Raw genomic sequence first — 20,000 nt, 5'->3', positions numbered from 1 at the left:
GGCAGGATACTACTGACACACACGCGCTAGTTCTGTAGATTTAATACAGATTTTATTAGTTTACGTTTTTAGCTCTACAATATGTAACACCAATTTACCAACAGAGACATGTATGTTAATACTAATAATAATAAATAAAAAATAAAATTTAAAAAAGCAAAACCAAATAAATGTGTTTGAAAAGCTCAAAACAATTACATGACGTCACGCAGCAGAGGGCGCCAAAACCAAGGCCATCTCCATTAGAGCTTCCCACAGACTGTGATGAGGCGCTTTAACGGTCTCCGCATCCGGAATCATGCAAAGTTTTTTGTATTTTCATTTTTTAAAAACTGTATGTACATTTATTTCACTAAACGCTGCTGTGAGGGTGTTTCTAATACAACGGCTGTGGTGGTAGTAATGGTAAAATAAACATATTTATTCTGACTGCCGTTATCAATATCAGTTGCATTTTTTTTTTACTCTTTTTGAAAATTGTGAAAAATACTGTTACCTTTCTGTTACTATTTGAGCAAATGGGAACACACACACACACACACACACACACACACACACACACACACACACACACACACACAGTCAGGGGAACAACCATGGGGACAACCACACACACTCACGACTTCTGCTTCTGAGAAACCCGGAAATGTGAAAAGGGTCTCTTTTGTTTACTTGCTTGTGGACTTTACTTGGTTGTTTAAAGTCAAACCAAGCTGTGATTTTTTTCAGGGTTTCCCACACCTTGGTTAACTTCAAATTCAAGGACCTTTCAAGGACTTTCCATGTCCAATACCCTCAAATTCAAGGACTCAGTGTGGGGACACATTTCAGGAGAGCAAGGCAACGTACAACTACAGACTGTAAAAAAATACAGCACGCGGGAAACACTTAACGCGTAAATGCGCGTAACTAACGCAAATCAAGCAAGCTAGTGCGCATTGGCCACGAAGTGTTGGCGAAATAACATATTAACGGACCGGAGGGAATAATATAGAATTTTTCCCCAGAAAACTTCTTGCACAAAATAAATTCAAGCAGTTTCAAGGACCTGTGTCTGTGTGTGTTTATTTTTAAAAACTTTCCAGGGATTTTTTTTTTTTCAGATTCACTTGTGGGAACTCTGCTTTTTCTTTTGAATTCCACATATCCCAACTACCAGACAGATACAAATAAAATAGGTGAGGTGTCTAAGCAATCACACTTCTTTTGATGACAACAACCCTAGGCTTCGCACACTACACTGTCGCGTGTGTGAGCCAATCAGGAATCCTGCTGGCAGCTCTCAGCCAATCACGCGAGTTAAGGGAGGGAAAAATCGTTTACTGCAGCTTCAATGTTGTATATTTAATTAATTGAGCTGTTGTAGTTTGAGATAATTTGTTATATTTCTCCTCTGGTATTTATACGCTTATAGTTTTTAGCAAACAACTGCAAAAAAGATATATATATATATATATACACACACCATAGACTGTAAAAAATAGATATACACACACACTGTTAAATCGTATTATTAAACAAATGTTACAATCTGATAGATCAGAAACAGGGTTATAACTCCGATGTTACACCTTGTGTTCAGGTGAACAGCTGATTGTGCATGACATTTATTTAGATACAGAAAATATATTTATTTTTATTTAGATTAAAAATTAAAAATAATCATCATAATAATGAGGGTGAGTGAGTGGCCTTCAAGACAAGTTTTTATTTACAGCATCAATACAGTCACTTGGAAATTTGTTGCCATTAAAATATTCTTTATAGTGACAAATCAATTTACAGTTATAACTCTAACATGAGTTAAACACACAGAAAGACACATCTTCTTCATATATATGTGTAAATGTAAGTGTTATTGCTGTGGAAATCTTTACCCAGGAATGACCTGAACATACAAAATGGCTTTTTAAACATGACACTGAAATAATATAAAATTAGATTAATTTACATTTAATTCTGGATTGCAGAAAAAACAAACAACATTAATTTTGTACAAACATGTCAAAGGCAACCAGAAGACGACATCACGAGAAACGTTATGACCCTTATCATCAAAATATTGAAGCATGGCACCGAAAGGAACTCGAGAGCATCACAGCAAGGCTTCGTCTTCAGGAACGCAACCATGTAAATATAAAGCAGCACGAACAGAAAGAGCAGAACAACATCGTTTGGCTTACGGGTTCAGATCGCGAGAGTGAGCACAGCTGTAAGAACTGATCAGTTGACCCAACTTATGTTTTTGTAAACCCGTTGCCTTAAAATGATTAAGTAAATAAACGTCTTAATTGAAAAAATTAAGTAATGTGGAATTATCACGTTCATATAACTTAATTTTTTCAATTAAGCATTAAGTTTATTGACTTAAAAAAATGTGTAAACCCGTTGCCTTTAAATTATTAAGTAAATAAACTTGAACTTGACCATTACACTACTGATACATTACTTCATTTTAAGGCAACGGGTTTCCTCAATCTTTTAAGTAAGTGAACTGAACAGTTTTTACAGGGAGGAGGCCGAGTGTGTGTGTGTGTGTGTGTGTGTGAGTCAGTAGATGAATCCTCCGGGAAGCGTGGAGAAGGGCTCCTGGAACTTGAAGCGTTTGGAGATGGCCTTGGGGTCGGGGGTGAAGGAGGCCATGACGAAGAGCTCCTCCTCCTCTTCATCAGGGCTGACGGGCTCACAGATGCTCTCCTTCAGGTCCTGCTCCGTCAGCTGAAGCCACTGGTGTTTGAGACAGTCTTCTGCGGTCGCTCGGCTCCTGTACACACAACATCAACATCAGAAACGTCCGCAGTGCAGTTTGAGTTCAAGATAACCCAACATTTTTGGAAAATAACCCAACATAGTGACCCAATATAAAAAAAAATAACCCCATGTTATTTACTAGAAACAACGTTCACATCACACATTGCAGTTTCACATTTACTGCACGTATACTGTTAAAACAACTGTCTTACATAAACAACTGGCAGTTTATTCAGACTTTTATCTAATCAACATTATTTTTAATGTTTTCATGAATATAGTTTTAATTTGTGATCAATGTAAAAAAAAAAAAAACGTGAAATCATTTTGGAGGGAAAACAATATTAAACATTTCAGCCTGTTTGATTAAATTGCAGAAAAGGTATGAAAATATCAAAATATGAATATATATATACATAAAACAGTGTTATACATATATAACAGGGTTGGTAAGATTTTTTGTTCTTGAAAGAGTCTCTTCTGCTCATTAAAGCTGCATTTATTTAAATAAAACATGGAGTAAAAACAGTGAGATATTATTCCAGTGTAAATCAGCTGTTCTCTATGTGAATATATAGTAAAGTGTAATTTATTCCTGTGATCAAAGCTGAATGTTCAGCATCATTACTCCAGTCTTCAGTGTCACATATGCATTACAAACCATCATACATATTATTTTTCAGGATTGATTAACTATTGATCTGAATAATACTGTAATATCGGTGTGCCTGAGCTGACGCGCCTCAAACTTAGAAACACGACTTTAACAGACGATTTCACGTTGCATACTAATAGAGAAGGAGAACATAAACCCCAGCCACCAGCTGAGCATTTATTAATATCTGTCTGTGTTCTAAGGACTAGATTACAACGAACTGTTTAAATGCTGAGTGAGCGATCTCATTGGCTGCAGGATCAGCAGAGCCAATCAGCTTGAGCCATGAGCTAATGATGCGATTATAAAGGACCAATCAGCCCGAGTCCTCTAGTTTCATGACTGAACTATCTATTTATTTGAGATAGAAGTCTTTTGTGCCGTTATAAGCGCGCGTCTCACTCAGGTTCTTTGATGAGCAGGGACTTGATGAAGTGGATGGCGGATTCGTCCAGCGTCTCGAACTCTTCCTCGGTGTAGCTGACGTTAATCTGAGAGATGTTGAGGAACGTCTCCTGCTTATCGTCGCCCAGGAACGGAGAGATACCCGTCAGCATCACGTACACGAGGACACCGATGCTCCTATCAGAGAGAGAGAGAGAGAGAGAGAGGGGAGAGAGAGAGAGTGTAATGATAGTGATGATGATGATTCCTCGGGACGACATTTAGGCTACAAATAGACTTCTCTCAAAGCAGCATTGTTAATAAAACACTTTAGGTTACAAATGTTCTTGCATAATATATCCTGAAGCCGAACAGCTGGGAAAACAACCAACACACTTTCACTAGTGAATACACCGTTTGTTTCAGAGGAAACCCAGAAACTGCGCTTGAGGATAGATCATAACCATGATGGTGAAACACTGATGGCCTCCAGGAGGACACGTCAGGAGCCGCACGGGAAACACCCAGGCGGTGAACATGACAGATGCAGGGACTCACCACATGTCGGTCGCTGTGCTTATCGGCTCATAATTCAGGACTTCTGGCGCTGTAATGATAAAACAAATCATTTACATAAATTCAGTCCAGTTTGTCCAAACACTCTCAAAAATAAAGCTTCTTTATTGGCATTGATGGTTCCACAAAGAGCATTTAACATCGATAAGTCTTTAGTTTTTTAAAATGTTCTTCAAACTAAGAAAAAAAAGGTTATTTTAAAGAGGCTTTATTATGCTTTTTACAAAGTCTTGTTTATGATCTCCACTAGAACAGGTTTTCCTGCTTGAATGTTGATTATTCTCCTCATATTCTCCATTGTTGCGGCTCCTCGCTTCCCAGTCTGTCAGTAACGCTCTGTTTACTTCCTGTCTCTATGAAGCCCCTCCTTCTGAAAAGCACAGGCTGCGTCCGAAATCGAATACTTCCCTACTATATAGTATGCGAAAAACAGTACGCGAGCAGAGTAGTATGTCCGAAATCATAGAATTCGAAAAACAGTAGGCGAGAAGTACCCGGATGACCTACTACATCCGGCGAGATTCTGAAGTGCGCATACGATGGACACTTTACTATCCCATGATGCCACGGGAGAGGAGTTGTCGTCGTTATATTTGAAAATGGCGGAAAACGGAGACGCGGCTGTTTTCAAGTGTAAGTACTTTACAAAACACTTTTTGTTTATTTGTGGTTAAATTGTATTCGTTTAACATCATAAGTAAACGATTGACTTGTTAAAAGTTTAAATAATGTAAATCGAGGGTACAAGTTTGTGAATTGGCTGCAAAATGACAATTTTATCATTATTATTATTGCCGAACAGAACGAGCTAATGTCTGTCAGTTAACACTGTTTTATTTAAACAACGACGTTGTTTCTCAGTTAAATGAGAGGGTTACAAAACTTTTATTTTTTAATTTTACAACGATTTTATTTCTTCTTTACCAGTGTTGATATGTAATATGTGTTGGCTACAAAGCAAGCTACTGTAATCAAGTGTACCTCAACTTGTCCAACATTAATATTAATTTAATAATATAGATTGACCATGGTTCATCACTAATGTTAAATTCTGTATTGATTTTGCAGGGGCTGATGACCACACCTGTGTTCTTATGGCTAATGGAAGAGAGGAAAGAAAAGAAGAGCGACGAGAGAGAGAGGAAAGATTCCTTCAGCTTTTAGAAATTGCTAAAAATAAATTATAATAAAGAAAACAAATGTTACACACTCTCTTTCCATTTATTTGTTATAAGTTCATTTTGTAATGCTGTTTTAGCAAGTTTTATTACAAAACACTTAATTCCCAGGGATTTACAGTAGTTAGATTGTCAATTGTAAAGTGTTTATTATGTGGCATTGAGTAATTCATATTTTTAAAGGGTGTTGTGTGTGCACTTATTTTGTGACAGATTCCAGATGTTTTTTGAAACAAGCAAATTGCAGGTATATCTGAAAAATATGAGTGCCACACTGAAGAGAAATATCCACATACCCCAGACACCTTTAAAATGTATTTGCTTTATTTTTGTATATTATTTAACTTTTAAATGGATACAGAATACAAAAGTTTAAAACAAAATCACAAAACTTTGGCAAAACTTTTTTTTATTAAAGTGTCATCTTGAGGGAAGAAAATGAACTTCAGCAGCTTCAGTAAGGTAACCTTCACAGGTTTCTAAAGATCTAAAGGGACTTTCTTACTAACAATCTCATTTGTTGGGCATCACTTTAAAATAATTTAAAATCTGTTTCTTTAAAAGCATGTGTACAAGATGAGAACTTTACACCCTGGGCAATTTTTGGATTTCCACTTGAATTTTTCCTACCTAAATTTAAAGTAAATAATTTGTAAAAAATTAAGCTCAAATATGTGATATGTAGCTAGAACACCAGCACCTTGATGTCCTTTTTTTCCACTCATGGTCGCAATCAGTGACTGGATGGACTACCGTGAGGGGTGCAGGTCAGCTCCATCTTTAAAATATAGATGAAGAATTGGCGTTGTAGGGCTCACAATCTGTAACGTGTTCATAGTTTATTTTAAAATACGATTTGAATCGACAAGACACTTGTTTTCTGTGTTGGATTATTTATATGTATATGTATTATATGTATATGATCCATTTCTTATATGTGTGTGTGTGTATATATATATATATATATATATATATATATATATATATATATACACACACACACACACACACACACACACACACACACACACACACACACACACACACACACACACACACACACACACACACACACACACACACATATATATATATATATATATATATATATATGAATACTTAAGATGTAAAAGCCTCTAAGTGCCATCTGGAATTTTCTTTTAGTTTGATTATTTTTATCAAGCTTGTATGTTTATGTTCAGTTATTTCACTTTAATGGCAATGAAAAGGACCTATTAATTGTCATTAAAGTGAAATTACTGAACCTAAATAATACAAGTTTGATAAAAATGCTCATTTTAGAAGAATCCTTTTCTTTTACGTCTCTTAAGTCTTCATACATGAATGAATGTGTGTGTGTATTGTATCTGACCTCAGTGTGTTACCCTATTGTTCACTGTGTGTGTGTGTGTATATATATATATATATATATACATACACACACACACACACACACACACACACTGTGATGTTGCCATCCATGAATGAATCGACAGAGATAAACACACGCATATTATTGATTCATTCATGTTTATTCATTGATGCACTATCACAAGCAAATAAATTACTTTTTCCTTACCAAAAATCAACCTCTGCCATTGTTCACAGGTTTGTGTGTGTGCGAGCAACTGACCGACGACTCTGAATTGTGAGCTCGAACGACGTAAAAACGCAGACGAAAGCGGAAAGAAGAACTAAAAATGTTATGTTGGTGCAGTCAGTGGAACGGGCTCTTTAAATTTTCGCGCTGATGTGACCGCGCATGTTACGTGACAATACCAACATGGCGCATGTAGTACGTCCGGACTCCATTCATACTACCCGTATTCATACTATATAGAACGTACTTTTTTAACGGTCGCGAAGTACGTTCTAATTTAAATGTAGTACCTACTCACATAGTATGCGATTTCGGACGCAGCCACACTGTGCTCTGATTGGTCGGCCGGAGCAGTGTGTTGTGATTGGTTGAGCGCTTCGAGTGTGTTTGGGAAATGTCCCGCCCCTTACCATAACCACCAGTTTAACACACTACTAACTAACTCAACCAGGCCCCGCCCCTTTATTCTGCGTATGAATTATTATAATGAGGAATATTGTGACGTGTTCGTTCCCGGAAGAAACTCAAGACTACAATGGAGGCGTTTCAGGAGTTCAGAAACACTGACACTGATGTAGACTATACTCATATACACACTAAAGAAAGATGAACCCAAAATGGTTCTTCAACACCAATGCTGTGAAAACACCCTTTATTTTTAAGAGTGTACTGTACGTACAGTATGATGTATGAATGTGGTTCACGATTGGTGCCTACCTACATACTCCGGCGTTCCCATGATCTCCCTGATCTCGTGGCTGCTGCTCACCAACCTCGACAAACCGAAGTCCACAACCTTGATGTGTCCGAGAGGAGACTCGCTGGTGAGGAGGATATTCTGAGGCTGAGGAGAAACACTCACAGTGAAACTGCCCAGTACAGTAGACCCGCCCAGTACAGTAGACCAGCCCAGTACAGTAGACCCGCCCTGTACAGTAGACCCGCCCAGTACAGTAGACCCGCCCTGCCCAGTACAGACCTGCCCGGTACAGTAGACCCACCCAGTACAGTAGACCCGCCCAGTACAGTAGACCCTCCCAGTACAGTAGACCTTCCCCAGTACAGTAGACCTGCCCCAGTACAGTAGACCAGTACAGTAGACCAGCCCAGTACTGTAGACCCACCCAGTACAGTAGACCTGCCCCAGTACACTAGACCAGCCCAGTACAGTAGACCTGCCCCAGTACAGTAGACCCGCCCAGTACAGTAGACCTGCCCCACTACAGTAGACCAGCCCAGTACTGTAGACCCACCCAGTACAGTAGACCTGCCCCAGTACAGTAGACCCTCCCAGTACACTAGACCTGCCCAGTACAGTAGACCCGCCCAGTACAGTAGACCTGCCCCAGTACAGTAGACCAGTCCAGTACAGTAGACCCGCCCAGTACAGTAGACCTGCCCCAGTACAGTAGACCCGCCCAGTACAGTAGACCTGCCCCAGTACAGTAGACCAGCCCAGTACTGTAGACCCACCCAGTACAGTAGACCAGCCCAGTACAGTAGACCCGCCCAGTACAGTAGACCTGCCCCAGTACAGTAGACCCGCCCAGTACAGTAGACCTGCCCCAGTACAGTAGACCAGCCCAGTACTGTAGACCCACCCAGTACAGTAGACCTGCCCCAGTACAGTAGACCCTCCCAGTACACTAGACCTGCCCAGTACAGTAGACCCGCCCAGTACAGTAGACCTGCCCCAGTACAGTAGACCAGTACACTAGACCTGCCCAGTACAATAGACCCGCCTAGTACAGTAGACCTGCCCCAGTACAGTAGACCTGCCCCAGTACAGTAGACCTGCCCCAGTACAGTAGACCAGTACACTAGACCTGCCCCAGTACAGTAGACCAGTACAGTAGACCCTCCCAGTACACTAGACCCGCCCAGTACAGTAGACCCGCCCAGTACAGTAGACCTGCCCCAGTACAGTAGACCTGCCCCAGTACAGTAGACCTGCCCCAGTACAGTAGACCAGTACACTAGACCAGCCCAGTACAGTAGACCCTCCCAGTACAGTAGACCTTCCCCAGTACAGTAGACCTGCCCCAGTACAGTAGACCAGTACAGTAGACCAGCCCAGTACTGTAGACCCACCCAGTACAGTAGACCTGCCCCAGTACACTAGACCAGCCCAGTACAGTAGACCTGCCCCAGTACAGTAGACCCGCCCAGTACAGTAGACCTGCCCCACTACAGTAGACCAGCCCAGTACTGTAGACCCACCCAGTACAGTAGACCTGCCCCAGTACAGTAGACCCTCCCAGTACACTAGACCTGCCCAGTACAGTAGACCCGCCCAGTACAGTAGACCTGCCCCAGTACAGTAGACCAGTCCAGTACAGTAGACCCGCCCAGTACAGTAGACCTGCCCCAGTACAGTAGACCCGCCCAGTACAGTAGACCTGCCCCAGTACAGTAGACCAGCCCAGTACTGTAGACCCACCCAGTACAGTAGACCAGCCCAGTACAGTAGACCCGCCCAGTACAGTAGACCTGCCCCAGTACAGTAGACCCGCCCAGTACAGTAGACCTGCCCCAGTACAGTAGACCAGCCCAGTACTGTAGACCCACCCAGTACAGTAGACCTGCCCCAGTACAGTAGACCCTCCCAGTACACTAGACCTGCCCAGTACAGTAGACCCGCCCAGTACAGTAGACCTGCCCCAGTACAGTAGACCAGTACACTAGACCTGCCCAGTACAATAGACCCGCCTAGTACAGTAGACCTGCCCCAGTACAGTAGACCTGCCCCAGTACAGTAGACCTGCCCCAGTACAGTAGACCAGTACACTAGACCTGCCCCAGTACAGTAGACCAGTACAGTAGACCCTCCCAGTACACTAGACCCGCCCAGTACAGTAGACCCGCCCAGTACAGTAGACCTGCCCCAGTACAGTAGACCTGCCCCAGTACAGTAGACCTGCCCCAGTACAGTAGACCTGCCCCAGTACAGTAGACCAGTACACTAGACCTGCCCAGTACAGTAGACCCACCCAGTACAGTAGTCCTGCCCCAGTACAGTAGACCTGCCCCAGTACAGTAGACCCGCCCAGTACAGTAGTCCTGCCCCAGTATAGTAGACCAGTATAGTAGACCCGCCCAGTACAGTAGACCTGCCCAATACAGTAGACCTGCCCAGTACAGTAGACCCACCCAGTACAGTAGACCAGTACACTAGACCTGCCCAGTACAATAGACCCGCCCCAGTACAGTAGACCTGCCCCAGTACAGTAGACCTGCCCCAGTACAGTAGACCAGTACACTAGACCTGCCCCAGTACAGTAGACCAGTACAGTAGACCCTCCCAGTACAGTAGACCCGCCCAGTACAGTAGACCCGCCCAGTACAGTAGACCTGCCCCAGTACAGTAGACCTGCCCCAGTACAGTAGACCTGCCCCAGTACAGTAGACCAGTACACTAGACCTGCCCAGTACAGTAGACCCACCCAGTACAGTAGACCTGCCCCAGTACAGTAGACCCGCCCAGTACAGTAGTCCTGCCCCAGTATAGTAGACCAGTATAGTAGACCCGCCCAGTACAGTAGACCTGCCCAATACAGTAGACCTGCCCAGTACAGTAGACCCGCCCAGTACAGTAGACCTGCCCCAGTACAGTAGACCTGCCCCAGTACAGTAGACCTGCCCCAGTACAGTAGACCAGTACACTAGACCTGCCCAGTACAGTAGACCCGCCCAGTACAGTAGACCTGCCCCAGTACAGTAGACCCGCCCAGTACAGTAGACCTGCCCCAGTACAGTAGACCAGTACAGTAGACCCTCCCAGTACACTAGACCTGCCAGTACAGTAGACCCGCCCAGTACAGTAAACCTGCCCCAGTACAGTAGACCTGCCCCAGTACAGTAGACCAGTACACTAGACCTGCCCAGTACAGTAGACCCACCCAGTACAGTAGACCCGTCTAGTACAGTAGTCCTGCCCCAGTATAGTAGACCTGCCCCAGTATAGTAGACCCGCCCAGTACAGTAGACCTGCCCAGTACAGTAGACCAGTACAGTCGACCCGCCCAGTACACTAGACCTGCCCAGTACAGTAGACCTGCCCTGCCCAGTACAGTAGACCCTCCCAGTACACTAGACCTGTCCAGTACAGTAGACCTGCCCTGCCCAGTTCAGTAGACCAGTACAGTAGACCCGCACAGTACAGTAGACCTGCCCCAGTACAGTAGACCAGTACACAAGACCTGCCCAGTACAGTAGACCTGCCCTGCCCTGCCCAGTACAGTAGACCTGCCCAGTACTGTAGACCCGCCAAGTACAGTAGACCTGCCCTGCCAAGTATATTTGACCCGCCCTAGTACAGTAGACCTGCCCCAGTACAGTAGACCGCCCCAGTACAGTAGACCCGCCCAGTACAGTAGACCTGCCCCAGTACAGTAGACCGCCCCATTCCAGTAGACCCGCCCAGTACAGTAGACCCGCCCAGTACAGTAGACCTGCCCCAGTACAGTAGACCTGCCCTGCCCAGTACATTAGACCTGCCCCAGTACAGTAGACCCGCCCCAGTACACTAGACCTGCCCAGTACATTAGACCTGCCCCAGTACAGTAGACCCGCCCCAGTACACTAGACCTGCCCAGTACACTAGACCTGCCCTGCCCAGTACACTAGACCCGCCCAGTACAGTAGACAGTACAGTAGACCCTCCCAGTACAGTAGACCACCCCAGTACAGTAGACCTGCCCAGTACAGTAGACCCGCCCAGTACAGTAGACCTGCCCCAGTACAGTAGACCGCCCCAGTACAGTAGACCGCCCCAGTACAGTAGACCCGCCCAGTACAGTAGACCCGCCCAGTACAGTAGACCTGCCCCAATACATTAGACCTGCCCCAATACATTAGACCCGCCCCAGTACAGTAGACCCGCCCCAGTACACTAGACCTGCCCAGTACATTAGACCTGCCCCATTACAGTAGACCCGCCCCAGTACAGTAGACCTGCCCCAGTACAGTAGACCTGCCCCAGTACAGTAGACCTGCCCAGCCCAGTAGACCCGCCCAGTACAGTAGACCCGCCCAGTACAGTAGACCCGCCCAGTACAGTAGACCTGCCCAGTACAGTAGACCCGCCCAGTACAGTAGACCTGCCCCAGTACAGTATACCTGCCCTGCCCAGTACAGTAGACCTGCCCCAGTACAGTAGACCCGCCCAGTACAGTAGACCCGCCCAGTACAGTAGACCCGCCCAGTACAGTAGACCTGCCCCAGTACAGTATACCCGCCCAGTACAGTAGACCTGCCCCAGTACAGTATACCCGCCCAGTACAGTAGACCCGCCCAGTACAGTAGACCCGCCCAGTACAGTAGACCTGCCCCAGTACAGTAGACCCGCCCAGTACAGTAGACCCGCCCAGTACAGTAGACCCGCCCAGTACAGTAGACCTGCCCCAGTACAGTATGCCCGCCCAGTACAGTAGACCCGCCCAGTACAGTAGACCTGCCCCAGTACAGTATACCTGCCCCAGTACAGTATGCCCGCCCAGTACAGTAGACCCGCCCAGTACAGTAGACCTGCCCCAGTACAGTATACCTGCCCCAGTACAGTATGCCCGCCCAGTACAGTATGCCCGCCCAGTACAGTATGCCCGCCCAGTACAGTAGACCCGCCCAGTACAGTAGACCTGCCCCAGTACAGTATACCTGCCCCAGTACAGTATACCTGCCCTGCCCAGTACAGTAGACCTGCCCCAGTACAGTAGACCTGCCCCAGTACAGTAGACCTGCCCTGCCCAGTATAGTAGACCTGCCCAGTACAGTAGACCTGCCCCAGTACAGTAGACCCGCCCAGTACAGTAGACCTGCCCAGTACAGTAGACCTGCCCAGTACAGTAGACCTGCCCCAGTACAGTAGACCTGCCCAATACAGTAGACCCGCCCTGCCCAGTACAGTAGACCCGCCCAGTACAGTAGACCCGCCCAGTACAGTAGACCTGTCCAGTACAGTAGACCCGCCCAGTACAGTAGACCCGCCCAGTACAGTAGACCTGCCCCAGTACAGTAGACCTGCCCCAGTACAGTAGACCCGCCCAGTACAGTAGACCTGCCCAGTACAGTAGACCCGCCCAGTACAGTAGACCTGCCCCAGTACAGTAGACCTGCCCTGCCCAGTACAGTAGACCCGCCCAGTACAGTAGACCCGCCCAGTACAGTAGACCCGCCCAGTACAGTAGACCTGCCCCAGTACAGTAGACCTGCCCCAGTACAGTAGACCCGCCCAGTACAGTAGACCTGCCCAGTACAGTAGACCCGCCCAGTACAGTAGACCTGCCCCAGTACAGTAGACCTGCCCCAGTACAGTAGACCCGCCCAGTACAGTAGACCCGCCCAGTACAGTAGACCCGCCCAGTACAGTAGACCCGCCCAGTACAGTAGACCTGCCCCAGTACAGTAGACCTGCCCCAGTACAGTAGACCTGCCCAGTACAGTAGACCCGCCCAGTACAGTAGACCTGCCCCAGTACAGTAGACCTGCCCCAGTACAGTAGACCTGCCCCAGTACAGTAGACCCGCCCAGTACAGTAGACCCGCCCAGTACAGTAGACCCGCCCAGTACAGTAGACCTGCCCCAGTACAGTAGACCTGCCCCAGTACAGTAGACCTGCCCCAGTACAGTAGACCTGCCCAGTACAGTAGACCCGCCCAGTACAGTAGTCCTGCCCCAGTACAGTAGACCTGCCCTGCCCAGTACAGTAGACCCGCCCAGTACAGTAGACCCGCCCAGTACAGTAGACCAGTAGACCTGCGCTGCATAATTATACTGCAGGAATGATTATATACTTCTACCCCTGGTGTAATTACACACTTGTAGCTCTGGTGAATAAAGCAGATGTGTTCAGCCCACACAATCAAACACAACCCTGACACCCTCTGGAGCTCTTAATGTACTTTTTAGTTTGATAATGTTTTTTTATTTAATATTTTGTATGGTACTAAATTATATTACGCTGTATTTATAATCCATTTATTCACTGTTTGAGCGTAGACCTGAAAATGTATTTTCCAGCTTAAACTGGTAAATCCTGAATGCTTTAGAGCGACAGACTGAAGTTTGATCTCTTTTCAAAGACGACACTCGGCAGATTATTGCTGAAGTGAAAAAAGTTTAAAAAGAGAACTTTACATTTATTGTTATGAAAAACAAAACAAAAAAACATGTTTTTCTCTAAGAGAAAATCAAAGCCATAAATCTAAACAAATTTGAGCCTGATGTCTCAAAAAATGATCTTTCAGTGAGAGTGTGTTCGGCTGCAGTACCAAACGCTTCCACTAGAGGAAACTCGTCTCATTCATTTCCAATGCGCTCGTTTCTGACCGCGAGGAGCACAAGTGTGACAATTTTATTCAGGACAATTCAGCCTGTTCGAATCATGTCCATTATTTTGTGTGTGTGTGTGTGTGTGTGTGTGTGTGTGTGTGTGTGTGTGTTCACTGAGCAAGTGGCAAAACCTTTACCAAGTTTCATACCATTTAAATTAAGAAAGAAATTCACAAAACAAATGTAAAATATTTGACCGTTAGTTACATTAGTTTGCTAGATATTAGAACGTTTGCAGTTGCGCGTGATCTTCACTCACTTTGAGGTCCAGATGCACGACGTTCCTCCGGTGAAGAAAATCCACTCCTTCCAGAATCTGCCTCATCAGCCTCTTCACATCGTCCTCTTTAAAGGCCTCGTCTCTGTCAGCCACACACTGGTTAAAGATCTCCCCTCCTGCAGCACTGAACACACACACACACACACACACACACACACACACACACACACACACACACACACACACACACACACACACACACACACACACACACACACACACACACACACTAACATCAGGGATGCAACAATATATCGCAATACAATAATGCATCAATATATATCGTGGATAGTTCACCCAAAATAAAAATGACTGTGTGAGAAAAGAAAAAAGAGTTTTAGTGTCAGTTCTACATTAAACTACTATATATAATGTTGAATATAATGTATAATGCGATGGGGGAATATGTGTGCGTCCTGATAATGGCAAATGTCTGATGTTACCAGTAAAGTGGCCTATGTTATATTAAATATATCTAGTCAGTGAAAGAGTGCAAGCGTATTCGTCTAAAATAATTCAGTATTTTCATCTTCAGAATCATGAATATTGTTATTCTGGCGTCTCTATTGTCCAGCTTTGGGTTTCAGCATTGAGTCCAAGACTATTCACTTACACACACAGTGATACAAAATTTAGCATTTTAATCAACAGTACGTTTTCTTGTTAAACTTTTATCATTTGTCTTGGAGTATCACAATAATATCGTATCGTGAAACTTATCGAATCGTGACATGAGGGAATCGTTACACCCCTAATTAATATGGAAATACATGTTAAAGCAATGGGTCACTCAAAATGTCCTTATTTTCTGGAGAATCTCCACACATCTCTGGTCTCTCAGTGAGCTTCGAGAGCCGCCGCACACGATCAGTGATTCGGGGAACTGAACTCAATCACTGGATCAATCGTTCTTTTGAATCAGGCGTTTTCCAATAAACCTGCTGATCTACTTCTCTAGAGCAGACTGAACGCTCAACTCTCCGACGCTGGGTTGTAGGGTCAGAAAGGTATTGTTAAATTAATACTTTTGTTCAGTTCAGCTGTTTTACATTGGAAAAATATTTCACTGTTTTTACTGTATTTCTGATCAAACAAGTGCAGCTTTGAATAGAAATATGTGAAAAGTGTAAAAGTGAAAAGTGACTTCTATTATACTTTAAAGGTGTTTTTTTTATTATATTTTATATGTTTTTGAGATAAAGCCTGTTGTCACCATGAACTGTTGCATGGGGGAAAAAAAATCTTCAAAATATCAATATTTTTTGGTTCCACAGAAGAAAGCAAAATGAATGAGGGGAAATTAAAAGGTAAATTGACCTTTAGAACTTTAGTGCATCCTTAAATTAAAAAATTTAAATTCTGCAAATTTTCCCTCATGCAACACCAGTTTTTTCCTCTACATATGCAAGCTTTCAGTTCTCAGTATTATTATGTTTAGCCTGAATTAAATTGGCAGCAAAAGGGAGATCAGAGGTAATCACCATGTTGCAGGCCAGAGTTGGATATGAGAGAATGTGTGTGTGTGTGTGTGTGTGTGTGTGTGTGTGTGTGTGTGTGTGTGTGTGTGTGTGTGAGAAAGTCTGTCCGTCTTCCAATAGGATATTTTAAACCCAGAGGAGCGGCTTTACCCCTCAAACAACAAGGCAAAGAGCTGACCAAATGACATTTCTAAAAATGTTTGTACAACCATGTGATTTTAACTTCAGCACATTTAGAACAATGAGTGCTCTCTTGTTCCAGCTACGGCCAGCTTGTGTTCGGGACATGCCTGCAACCAGAATAAACACTAGAGCATGATGGGATTCGGATGAGCAGTGTCTAAATCTAACAAACTCTCATCTAAAATCTGACTTTCCTCCTGCTCGAGTACATGAAGTGTTGTAAACAGGGGTCAGAACGTCCCGCAGGCTGATACCCTTAATCTGAGTGTGTTAAGCGTGATTGACTGTCAGCGCAGGTAGCGGTTCTGCTAATAACGCAGACACATGTCCTCAGCACGATCCCTTTCACATGCTGGCAGACGATCCACAACTCCCTGCGTTCCGGATCAGACAGCGTGATGAATTCGATTAGACACAGAGCGGGGAGAGACAGCACCCTCGGGCAACGGCGGCATGTGAGAGTTTATGTGAGGATGAGGTTTATGTGAGGATGAGGTTTATGTGAGGATGCTTTCAGGGACACGATAAGAAAATAAAGCAGAAATCTCAATCAAAATCTCAAGTATGAGCAATAGTAAAGGTGATGCTTAGAAAAATCAGGCTGTAGTCAATCATTTTATCCCTTAAAACTCTTCTTTGGTCACCAAAATTACACATTTAAAGGTTTTTTTCATTGAAAAAAAAAATATTCATGCCTTAAAATATCTTGAATGTAACTCGACACCCTTGCCTCATTTAGTATGTGCGGTTCTATGAATATGCAAATGAGCCCCGCCTCCACTCCCTCACTCAGCTCAGAGATCCACTGGTTGACGATCACACGTTGATCTGATTGGTTACAAGGTAGTTTGTGACGTCAGAAACACCAGCGATTTCAAAGCGTGTTTTTGAGACTGTCTTTGGTTCACTGCAGTTTTAAGGAGGAAATACTCAGCAATGCTGTCGACTTATGAACTTACACATGCTTTGTAATGTATTAAGTAAGGGTTAATGCCCTTCGAGGTGTCCATTGTCAGGTATTAATGGACACCTCGAAGGGCATTAACCCGCTTATACCATGGTCACTTGCCAAATAACACATTTTTAAAACATTAGTTTATATTTTAATTAGTTTTACAATCGAAATCTAAAGTTTTTACAAACAATAACTTGGTTTCCCTGGTTACGCCTGACGGTTTATTTACTAGGTGTCCTCTATCACTTTTTAATGGACACCCTGCAGCCAATCAGAATCGAGTATTCACCCAGACCATGGTATAAAGCATATTAAAAACACCATAAACATATAAACTACATTAAAAGCTGGATTGTCACCACTTTAACTGGCCCTTTTCATTTGAAGGATAGTTCACCCAAAAATGAAAATTAGCCCATGATTTACTCACTCTGAAGTCATTCTAGGTGTATATGACTCTTCTTTCAGATGAATACAATCAGAGTTATATTAAAAAATATCCTGGCTCTTCAAATCTTTGTAATGCCAGTGCATTGCAGTAATGCTGGTGTTTTAAAGTCCATCATAGTGCATCTATCCATGATAAAAGTGCATCTGTCCATGATAAAAGTCCATCTATCCGTCATAAAAGTGCATCCATCGGTCATAAAAGTGCATCCATCGGTCATAAAAGTGCATCCATCCATCATAAAAGTGCATCTCTCCATCATAAAAGTGCATCCATCTGTCATAAAAGTGCATCTATCCATCATAAAAGTGCATCTATCTGTCATAAAAGTGCATCTCTCCATCATAAAAGTGCATCCATCTGTCATAAAAGTGCATCTATCCATCATTAAAGTGCATCTATCTGTCATAAAAGTGCATCCATCCGTCATAAAAGTGCATCTATCCGTCATAAAAGTGCATCTATCCGTCATAAAAGTGCATCCATCCATCATAAAAGTGCATCCATCCGTCATAAAAGTGCATCTCTTTCCATCATAAAAGTGCATCTATCCGTCATAAAAGTGCATCTATCCATCATAAAAGTGCATCCATCCATCATAAAAGTGCATCCATCCATCCATCATAAAAGTGCATCTATCCATCATAAAAGTGCATCTATCTGTCATAAAAGTGCATCCATCCATCATAAAAGTGCATCCATCCGTCATAAAAGTGCATCTATCCATCATAAAAGTGCATCTATCCGTCATAAAAGTGCATCTATCCATCATAAAAGTGCATCTATCCATCATAAAAGTGCATCCATCCATCATAAAAGTGCATCCATCATCATAAAAGTGCATCTATCTGTCATAAAAGTGCATCCATCCATCATAAAAGTGCATCTATCCATCATAAAAGTGCATCTATCTGTCATAAAAGTGCATCTATCCATCATAAAAGTGCATCTATCCATAGCAAAACTAAACACCAGTCATGAATTAGAAGTCTAAAACGACAATTTTTAAAGAGATGTGGGCGGAGCTTGAGTTTGTTGCCCAGCCCTGTTAGTTTGAACCGCGAGAGCTTACGCTACTCCTACAGCCGACGGCATACATCGTCAAGTGTTTACTTGAGAGAGAGTAAATCATGGGGTAATTTAAATTTTTGGGTGAACTATCCCTTTAACACGTGTGTTTTCTGAGATGGCTCACAGATCCCCTCTGCATGGACACGATCTGTGACGGCTGAGACATTTGGTCAATGTGTGTGGGATTAGACTGATTACAGTTCGTCCTCAAAGGTCTGAGAGATAAGCCTGTGTGTGTGTGTGTGTGTGTGTGTGTGTGTGTGTGTGTGTGTGTGTGTGTGTCTCTTCAGGCTCTGAGAGTGAGATGACTGAATGGATTAGGGTTGCACGATAAAAAATATAAAAATAAAAATGCTATTGACATTAAATTAAAGAAATATCGTATCGCATATTGAATATCGCATAACGTGTGTTTTAATTATATTCAAAAGATGAAAATGATATTACCAATATTAGGTTTCACATTCTTTCTGGGAAAATAAAGCATCAGTACAACTTCTGAAAGTGACCAGAAGTGTTTTAGCAATACATGACCGTAATAACACAAATCTGACAATGTCATTTTAACATCAGTGTAAAATAAAAACCTATTTAAAACAACAACTCTTAACATTAACTGTAAACCCATACACACAATACATGCTGTCAAATCTATTAATCGCATCTCACATAAAAAGTTTGTTTATATAAAAATGTGTGTGTGTGTGTGTGTGTTTATATATATATATATATATATATATATATATGTATATATATATATATATATATATATATGTGTGTGTGTGTGTGTGTGTGTGTGTGTTAGAGAATGTGATGCATTCTGGGGCATTTGTGCAATTTCACCAACTTCCAGGAGGCGTCGCAGTAAAATTGTGGCCAAATGACCAACTAATTGTTATAAAATATTTATATTATAATAAGTTTTTATTTTTTACAGTTTTAATTGTAATCTTAGTAGTTTTGTAATGTTTTACCTCATTTTTATTATTTTATTATTATATTTAACTTTATTTTTTATGTCAGTTTTAGTAATTTTAGCTCTTCAGCTTATTTTGAGTTAGTTGCCAAGTTAACTATGACAACACTGCTATAACAGGCCATACGCAGTATAT

The 20,000-nt window shown here is 43.1% G+C and overlaps 2 protein-coding genes across 2 annotated transcripts in view; both read right to left on the bottom strand.

Annotated features, from left to right (window-relative positions):
- The window catches only part of impa2 (inositol monophosphatase 2), a 20,446-nt gene extending 20,412 nt beyond the window's left edge, over positions 1 to 34 (bottom strand). The window contains exon 1 of the mRNA XM_081353362.1: positions 1 to 34. This exon is cut by the window's left edge and continues 236 nt beyond it. The gene's annotated coding sequence lies outside the window, so the exon portion shown is untranslated.
- A 1,653-nt stretch (positions 35 to 1,687) lies between these two features.
- stk17a (serine/threonine kinase 17a) overlaps positions 1,688 to 20,000 on the bottom strand; it is a 65,621-nt gene continuing 47,308 nt past the window's right edge. The window contains exons 3-7 of the mRNA XM_081352090.1: positions 14,733 to 14,877; positions 7,862 to 7,988; positions 4,349 to 4,397; positions 3,809 to 3,988; positions 1,688 to 2,764 (exon numbers count right to left, since the gene is read on the bottom strand). Of these exons, the coding sequence (XP_081208216.1) occupies positions 2,551 to 2,764; positions 3,809 to 3,988; positions 4,349 to 4,397; positions 7,862 to 7,988; positions 14,733 to 14,877 (715 nt within the window). The 3' untranslated portion in view covers positions 1,688 to 2,550. The remainder of the gene's footprint in view (positions 2,765 to 3,808; positions 3,989 to 4,348; positions 4,398 to 7,861; positions 7,989 to 14,732; positions 14,878 to 20,000) is intronic.

Source organism: Scardinius erythrophthalmus (genome assembly GCF_964197995.2).
Source record: "Scardinius erythrophthalmus genome assembly, chromosome: 22".
Classification (NCBI taxonomy): Eukaryota; Metazoa; Chordata; class Actinopteri; order Cypriniformes; family Leuciscidae; genus Scardinius; species Scardinius erythrophthalmus.
Note: the sequence above shows the minus strand (reverse complement) of the source record. Positions and strands in the feature narration are given on the sequence as shown.